General features: G+C 39.8%; 1 protein-coding gene across 1 annotated transcript; it reads left to right on the top strand.

Annotated features, from left to right (window-relative positions):
- Positions 1–6,862, top strand: LOC123519648 (serine protease grass-like). Its single transcript, XM_045281108.1, has 9 exons — positions 1–247; positions 1,485–1,583; positions 2,086–2,404; positions 2,728–2,890; positions 3,234–3,348; positions 4,251–4,447; positions 5,337–5,533; positions 5,991–6,086; positions 6,299–6,862. Exons 3-9 carry the CDS (start codon positions 2,315–2,317, stop codon positions 6,407–6,409), a joined length of 969 nt encoding a protein of 322 aa, XP_045137043.1. The 5' UTR covers positions 1–247; positions 1,485–1,583; positions 2,086–2,314; the 3' UTR covers positions 6,410–6,862.
- The last annotated feature ends 2,633 nt before the right edge of the window (positions 6,863–9,495 follow it).

Here is a 9,495-nt window from a genome sequence, read left to right as displayed (position 1 = left end):
CTTTCTTTCCCCCGTAACTCCTTTAAAGATACGGACGTCATTATTTTTGGCATCATTCCCCAACAACCTCCATGCCGCTCAGTCTTCCATTCCCTGTCATTCGCTAGCTTTCCTCCCATACTTACCTCCCAGTGTCTCTCCAGTCCTGCCCTGTTGCCCCTTTTCCCTTCCTTGTGGCACCTTGTTGAAACCTACCCCTATACACGCCGGGGCTGTCTGAAGGTGTGTAGTTGATCAAGAAGGCAAGGTGAGTCAGCGCACAAGTGATAAAGGTACTAGAGGGCTTACGCTGCGGTTTCGTCAGGTAATGTGTAAAGGGAGTGGTGTGTGTAGATAAGGAAGTTGAATTTGTGTTAGCTTTGTGGTGTTGTTCAAGGGAGTTGGAGGGAAAGAATCGGTGAAAGACTTGAATGTGTGAAAAATTATGTGTTTGTGTGGTTTGGTTATGGTTTGGTTAGGTTAAGTTAGGTTAGGTTAGGTTTAAATTGGGTTGAGTTACGTTTTGTTGGTTTGACTGGGTTAGGTTGAGTTAGGTTAGATTAAGTTTGATTGGCTTAGGTTAAATTGAGTTCGGTTAGGTTTAGTTAGGTTAGATTAGGTTAGATTAAGTTAGGTTAGGTTAGGTTAAGAAAATTGATTCGTGGTGGTTTTGTGGTGTTGTGCAAGGGAATTTATGAGAAAGATCCACTGCAGGACTTGAACGTTTATGAAAAAGAAAACAAAAAGTGTTAGTGTGGTTTAGTTATTACTAGATTAAGTTAAGAATATGAGGATGATCTAACTTTTGATAACCTACAAAAGCATGTTTACCTTAATCGAGTGTAACACAACAGACTAGTGATCTAAAACCAACACATTACTGGAGGGAATGACTAGCAGTGGGTAATTTAAAGTGAACAAGTCATAAATATCTTCAGTTTTCGTAATGAGTAAGAAAGATTGATCTAGTTTACGTGTGCGGAGGTTAAAAGTTGTGGTTAGGAAGAATAACTGACAGTGAAAGTGTTAAAATGAAAAAAAAAAAAACTAATAAGCATCGCCAGTTTCCATAATCATTAAAATAAATAATTAAGTAAAGAAAAAATATCATCGAAGTAATTTTTGTAGTTTCCTGTTTTGTTTGTATTTTTATTTTGTTTATCTTTATTTGTTTATGTCTAGAAAAACACTCGTAACCCCTTCAGTATCATGACGCGTTCTAATATTCACTCTGCTGACAATTTAGTGATTTTCTACAGCTCCAGAAACCTATATGGAGATTAAAATAATGAAGACTCTGGCCATTAATCTCCTGACCTCCATAGACCCTTCCTAGTGTAAACAAAACCGTCTAATCACACCAAAAGTTCATGATGAAGATGCGTTCCACTAACTGAAGAGGTTAAAAAAAATAAAGATAAAAAATGCGTAATTTCTATAGGTTTTTCAAATTGTTAAGATGTGTTTGAAATGTCACACTGAAGTATTTGTTGTCGCTCCCTGAGGTGTGACGTGAGGCAAGATGAGGTGGCTGACGTGGTGTGGCGTGCTGCTGGTGACGGTGGTGGTGACGGTGGTGACGGCAGGTAAAGGAGCCACGCCAGGTGAGAGTTGCCCTGTTTAACTATATTATCATACCTCTCTCTCTCTCTCTCTCTCTCTCTCTCTCTTAATTGTTACAGACTTTTCATCTTCTTCAACATTATCTTTTTATTTATCTACAGCTTATATTTCCCTGTTTATCCATTTTTCTCTCTCTATCTACTAAATTTCACACTTTCTTTCAGTCTTCAGTTTTTTCACATCTTTATATATTTTCTTTTTCTATCAGTTTATCGAGATTTCTTTCTTTCCTACTCAAAACCTGAAAAGAATTACCACATTTGTGACTTTCTGAACAAATATTACAATCATTCTATATTCAAAGTTTGTTAAAAAATATATATATATACCGTTTAATGCCAAAGATCTGTTAGTCAATCTTTATCTATCTTTTCATCTATATTAAAACGATCACCTGGATTGTAGAGAACGAAAAACTGACTCACCTTCAAAGAAAACGACGTAAAGAAATGGTAGACTAAATTAAAACTAACTTATATTCAGGTTACTACTTACCACAATTCATCAAGATGCCTTCCGACACTCTGAAGAGGAGAGAAGTACATACAACACATTCGATAAAGGAAGAAAACGGAGACATCGCCGTGAAGGAAGAAAACGTAAAAGAGAAAAAGAACAGGAGAAAGAAGGAACAAAGGGAAAAGGAGATGCAACACTAGTGAAAGAGGAAAAAGAGAACACAAAACAAACAGGAGGAGGACGGAAAGAAGTCATGGAGATGGAGAAGAAAAAACAAACACTCGAACAGATGAAAGGAGAACCAATGGGGATGAAGTATGACACGGGGGAAGGAAAAGAAAAGGTAAGCGAATCTGAACCACAAACACCTCAACACTTAATTAATCAAAAAAAAAAGTCAAAACAAAACAAAAGCAGTCAAAACAAAAAATAACCAATCAAAACGAAAACAGCCAGTTAAAAAAAAAAAAAAACAAGTCAAAACAAAAAAAACAACCAGTCAGAACAGAAAAAAACAATCAAAACAAATATATCAACTAATTAAAACCCAAAACAACCAGTTAAAAAAGAAAAACAGTAAAAACAACAACACCAAAAGCAAAACAAAACATACAACACTAACGTCAAACTAAACAACACAATCTTTGGCTCTCTCATTATGAACAGGCCGAGGGAAGCAACAAACTGAAGTCCTACCAGTTGCTGGGCGAGTATCTACTGCCTGACAAAAGCAAATGTGGCAAGAGAGCACGAAAGTCCTACAGGGTGTTCTTTGGGGAGGACGCCCCCCTCAACGCCTACCCCTGGATGGCCCTGCTGGGATATAGAAGTAAGCAAGAAGGGGCAGGAGCAGGAGGAGGAGGAGGAGGAGGAGGTGATGGTTGTAGTAGAATGAATTTGAATGAGTTGGTTTGTATAATGTAAGAGGAAGAAAGAGGAGGATTTGGAGACAACAGGTGAATTAACAATGAATAGGAGAATACAAATCTAATCTAACCTAACCTAACCCAACCTAACCTTACCTAACCTAACCTAACCTAACCTAACTTAACCTAACCTAATCTAACCTAACCCAATTTAACCCAAACCTAACCAAATCCAACCTAACCCAAAGTCAACCTAACCTAACCTAACCTGACCTAACACACTCCCTGTCCTCCCTGGTGCCTCAGACCCTGATAAGCCACATTGGCTCTGTGGCGGAAGTCTCATCAATGATCGCTACGTGCTCAGTGCCGGCCATTGCGTCCACCCAGAGTCCATACGGAAGAGCAGAATTGGCCAACTGTGAGTCTTGCCCTTGTCTTTTTTATGTGAGAGAGGAAAGCTGGCCAAGGGTAACGGAAATAATTATAAAAAGGCCCAGTTAGAATGCCAGTCCCGTGCAGATCTGAGAGAGAGTTGGTGTTCTGTAGTGATATTCCTTTACTGGCCAAGGATAACAAAAAAAAGGACCCAGTTAGAATGCCAGTCCCAGTGCAGATCTGAGAGAGAGTTGGTGATTTTAAGCGACTTTCTTCTATTGCGCCATGCCAAGAAACGCGACCTGCACTCTCAAAATTTTATGCTAGGACTGCCACGTATAGGCCTAATGACTTCTTGCAGCTTCTCCTATTTTCTTAGCTTATGCTCGAAAAATAAATGTCACTTCATCTATTCTTGGCTTAGTTTAAGTTCTATTGGAAGTTATTTGAGTTTTCAAGAGTGTTTTCATAAAGTTTTGATTCCACAAGACCTAAACCCGTATTCAGAAATGCTTTGGTCTCTCACCACGACTATTTTCAAAAGCCACAGAGATGATAAGAGGAGTTTTCAAGAGTGTTAGTCCAATCATTAGTGTATAAATCTTGTCACTCATCTTGTCACTTTACCTGTAGAACTATAAAAACACCTTAAAAACTCGAGTAAATAAAAAAAGGCTTTTGAAATAGTGGAGGTGAAGAGCATTAATGTTTGAAAATACGAGTTTTAAGACGAACACAACCATAAGAATGATCCCTAAGTGTTCAAGAATAGCAATCATACTCTTCCCGTGGCTTCTCTTGTGTTCTCTTGCTCTCTCAACACTCTACTCCCTCGGGATCACAATCAGATTAGAACACAAACTTGAAAATTGTCCAAAATATTAATGGTCCAGATTTCCAGTGTAACTTTCAATATGTTCTCTTAACACCCACGTACTTCCCCAGGCTGAAGGTCAGACTCGGAGAACACGACCTCTCGAAGAAGATAGACTGCCCCCAGGATTACATCGACGCCAAAGAATGCGCCCCGCCCCCCTTAGATTTCAAGCCAGAGTCAATAACGATTCACCCAGACTACAGCCCGACCCTCTTGATCAACGACATCTCCCTCATCCGCCTCGGGAAGCCCGTCACTTTCACCCGTGAGTGTTCCTGCTGTTGATGGTGATGGTGATATTCATGCATTTTTACCCATGAGTGCTCCTGCTGCCGCTGATGGTGATGATGTGTATGCATTTGTGTTCTTAACCCCTTCGCATTTTATCTTGAGTTTTGGGTGTGATTAGACGATTTCATTGACATTAGGAAAGGTCTATGGAGATCAGGAGACTATTAGCCAGGTGGTGAGCGTGGAATCGGGCAGACGTCCATGTGTAGGTTCGAATCCCTCCTCGTGCTGCCCTAAAACTTTGTCACTTTTCGAGTGGTTTAAAGTTACTTACATGTCACCAAGATACCCATGTTCTAGGTAGAAGTGTAATTACCTTACGGCTCACACTAAAGATGCGCTTGGGTGTGATATGGGTCCTAGTATGGGCACCACTAGAAATAAAATTGTCTGTGAAGTTAATGGGTGGAAGCTGAACAGCATTTCTCATACTCTCCAAGCAGACCTACAGGCGCTATAGGCCATAACATAAAGTTCTGAAGGTGTATAAAATTCCCAAATAGTAAGCAGGATGAATATGAAAACGTGTTATGGTACTCAAGGGGTTAAATGATGTGGGAGTTTTTCAAGGACAGTTTTCACGTCACACGAATGATTTTTCTTCTATTCAGTTGTTGAGGTAAATGTTTTGCACTTGCAACTCCAATTTCCACCAGAATTTCCCTACAACATTTGACAACTTATACACTTTTTCAACACATCAGATGAGCAGACACTGACGAAACAAAAACAAAACACAGAACACGGTGAACAGGGAAAGTAAATGCAGCAAGCTACTCACTGACTACTTATCACACCTTCCCTCGTTATCCCTTTACCATCTTACACCTAACTCTCCGCCTCTCCTTCACCGCCTCCGTCAGATGCCATTAGACCGGTGTGCCTCCCTCAGTCTGACTTGGACGTGAGTGAATTCCTGGGATATCGGGACGCTGTGGTGGCAGGCTGGGGCTCCACGGAAAACACTCTTCAGTCTAAAATCCTACAGAGGGCACCAATTCCTTACCAGAAGAGGGCAGCGTGTGAAGTCGAGTACCTCTCCTACCTCGGTGAAGGTCAGGTGAGTGGAGAGCTTGAGGCTTCTGATAGGGGACAAAACTACGCTCATTTGAAACTTTGGAGCATTATAAAGAGTCTCATGATATTTTCGTTTTTGAGAGTAAATAAGTGCAATAATCTTCAACTTCTTCCTTTCATAACTTAACCCCTTCAGTACTGTGACACATTTTTACCTTGAGATTTGTGTACAAGTAGACGATTTTATTGATATTAGCAAGGGTCTATGGAGGTCAGAAAACTAATGGCCACAGTCCTCACTATTTCAATCTCCCACATAAGTTTCTGAAGCTGTAAAAAAAAAAAGCACCAAATAGTAAGAAGAATGAACATGAAAACGCGTCATGGTACTGAAGGGCTTAATGGAAGGGGTGATGTCTTAAGAATCTTCACTTTCATCCTCTCTCTCTCAGTGGAAGTCAATTTTCAGGTGAGTGTTTCTTATTGTGCTTGTCCTTCAGCTGTGCTTCGGAGGGCGCAACAGACAGGATTCATGCTTCGGTGACTCAGGAGGTCCAGTTATGCAGTCTAAGGCAGGCACCGGTCAATATACCCAGGTGAGAGAGAGAGAGAGAGTGTGTGTGTGTGTGTGTGTGTGTGTGTGTGCGTATTGATAAAGATGACTCCTGTTCTTGATTTGGTCTTGTTCTTTAGTAGCGATAGTCTTTTTCTTTATTACACGAAGCTCTCTTTCCTTGTTTTATGTTACGACAGTCTCATGTGTTCTCATCAGCTCTCACTCGCCCTCTAATCTCTTGGCGCCCTACAGCTCGGCATCGTGTCCTACGGGAAGAAGATTTGCGGCACTGTTGGGGTCCCCGCTGTCTACACCAACGTCGCCCACTACAGGAGCTGGATTCTGCAATGTCTTAAACCTTAAAGAAACTTGCTTCCTCTACTGAGTCACCTTAACCCCTTCAGTACTGGAACGCATTTTTGTTCCGAGTGTTGGGTGTGATTACACGATTTCATTGACATTAGGAAGAGTCTATGGAGGTCAGAAGATTAATGGCCAGTCTTCACTATTTTGATCCCCCACATAAGTTTCTGAAGCCGTATAAAATCACCAAATAGTAAGCAGAGTAAATATGAAAACGCGTCATGGTACCTGTGGTCGCTTATATTAATCTTATTGACTTTGACTCTCACCCGTCGCTTTGCTGTTCCTCCCCACTGCTTACTGTGTCTCTCAATAAAAATCTTCGTGCGTAGTGAATATCTAAGTAAGGTTTCAGAAGTCCTAGAGTGATGATACAAAATTTACTTCCTCTCCATTAAAAGTATTAACGAGAATTATTTTGCCAGTGGGTATAAACTATGCACGGATGAAGTACCCCAGTGTTTCTCTTATTCCACCACCATCACCACCACCACCACTACAACCCATCCCCACACACCCATCCACATCCACCACATAAACAGAAGCATTCCTCCATTCCTCCCCCTCTCCACGTCATCCATGCTCTTCTTTTCCAGCATAATCTGTCCCTCACTTTACTTCCCTCACCGGAAATGCTCGAAGCACTGCCGATCCTCACCACTCCCAGTCACCACTAAAACATCACTCACCACCATCATCGCATTCATTATCCCGACCACTCATCAGTATTCTCATCACCATCACCATTCACCACCATTAGCCTCAAATTAGCGTGATGCAACACCTCCCAACCCTAAAACAACACGTCACCATCATTATAACACCATCAACACCGTGACAACACCGACTCGCATCTAGTCACCACATATTCATCACTATTCACCACATTAGCTGTCACACCTAACCTAGTGAAGTCAAATCTTATGATCAAGAATATATTTTTTCATATAAGAGAGAACCAGGCTGGGGCAACAAAATGATATACGAATAAAGAGTTACTTAAAATGCCTACCAACACAGGGACGGATTTTTACCTTGAGATTTGTGTACGATTAGATTATTTTATTAACATTAGGAAGGGTCTATGAAGGTGAGAAGATTAATGGCCACAGTCTTCACTATTTTAATCACCCACATGACTTTCTGAAGATATTTAGATTCACCAAAAAGTAAGAATGAATATGGAAACGCGTCTTGGTACTGAAAAAGTTAAGTAGATAGAACGGTCATGGAAAATTTGAAGGTGATTGTCTTGAAACCTTCCTCTTAAAAATGCTCAGGTAAAAGAATATATATATATATATAAAAAAAAAAAAGAGAGTAAGAATGAAGTAAGAGTTTCTGGTTATGACACGACGAAGGTATACCGGTGTCCTCAGTGACGTAGGGAACTAGGAATACAGCATAGGAGGACAAAAAAAAGACGCTTCCGGAAATTCCACCACGAAAACAACAAAGGAGCCAGTCAGGTGAAGGTCAGACACGTTAGCCTTCCAGCAGCAATGGGATAGGTTAATACAGGAAAAGATGACCTTGATGCAGAAAAGAAAAAAAAAAGTATAGGAAAAATTAAAAGGTAAAACTGCATCTTGTGAAATCAAACAGGTTTCAAGAGGATGAGAGAAGCTGAGATTGAGGAAGCACGCTAAGCAAAGACCTGTATTTAGAAGCGCTTTGCTCTCTCACAACTGTTTTCAAAGGCCAAAGATAACTAACCGGGTTCTCAAGCGTGTTTGTAATATTAATAGTAGAAATTTCTAATCAGTATGTCACCAGAAGGATAGTGAACGTTTAAAACCAGCGTCACTTTATCAATAGAGTCTTTTGTGAGTAGTTTAGTGACTACTTTCAAAGGCCAAAGAAGACTAGAGTGTTTGTAATGTTAATAGTAGAAATTTCAAGGCAATATGTCACCAGAAGGACTGTGAACATTAAAAACCAGTGTGACTTCATCAACAGAGCCTTTTGTAAGTGGTTTAGGTGAAGCAAAAAGAGTTTCAGGATGGTTTCAAGATTGGTGTGTTGCTGGAGTGGTTGTTGTTATTACGCACACCTTCAGGAATGCACGGGAGTGGTTCTTATTCTAAAGTACTTCCACGACGCACTTCCACTATTTCAAAAGGCTATAGTTGAAAATGCACGGGCTTTTCAGGACGTTTTAATGGTCATAGTGACAAGTTAACATGATTTTTTGCGTTATTGGTAGGATATGTTTTCTTCAGAACACGACCAGTCATCTTTGTGGCCTTAGAAAATAGTCGTTGTGAGAGTGTGAAGTGTTTCAAAACAGGGCTCTGGGGTCCGTACTCAGACACGCTTTGCTCTCTCACTACGACTCTTTTACAAGGCCACACAGATTATCAGCGGGGCAGTGTTGCCAGATGGGATTGATGAATTCTCAGATTTTACTTTAAAAAATCAGTAGATTGGAAACTTTTTTCGGTAGATTTTATATATATATATATATATATATATATATATATATATATATATATATATATATATATATATATATATATATATATATTGCACGTCACATGTCTTTTTATATTATCTACCAAAGGTAAATAATATTAAATACACGTGCTATGCAAACATGAGCAATTTAAATAATGTGTTTTTATCTCATATTTTTTTGGCAACAAACACGATTTTTGTTTTTTTGCTTTTTGAAAGGTTTATTATTAAAGAATAAGATCATGCTGGGAATTCCGCAGACAAATTATACTTTTCATATCTTCCGGTACTCAAATAAAAAAGAAAAACAAAAATTGGAACACTTTGATCTAAATGCATAAAGAAAATGAACAAAAGAACATACGAAATGAGGAGACTGCAAGAGGCCAGATAGACCTACACGAGGCAGTTCCTTTTCTCCCATCCTCCGAACAAATCAATGTTCCATCCAACCAACTATCCACAACCAGCTAATACAAAACCGTAGATAGGTTGAGTTTAGAGAACAGTAAGTAGTTGGCTGAGTAGTTGGCTACACTCGTAAATTAGCACACTCCACCCACATCACTTCACAAACGCAGCCCGCTAATATTTTAAATCAACACAAAATTAAACTTTTAAACAGCATA

Source organism: Portunus trituberculatus, chromosome 45 (genome assembly GCF_017591435.1).
Source record: "Portunus trituberculatus isolate SZX2019 chromosome 45, ASM1759143v1, whole genome shotgun sequence".
In the NCBI taxonomy this organism is placed as follows: domain Eukaryota; kingdom Metazoa; phylum Arthropoda; class Malacostraca; order Decapoda; family Portunidae; genus Portunus; species Portunus trituberculatus.
The sequence above is the reverse complement of the archived record's forward strand: the minus strand, read 5'-3'. Positions and strand labels throughout refer to the sequence as shown.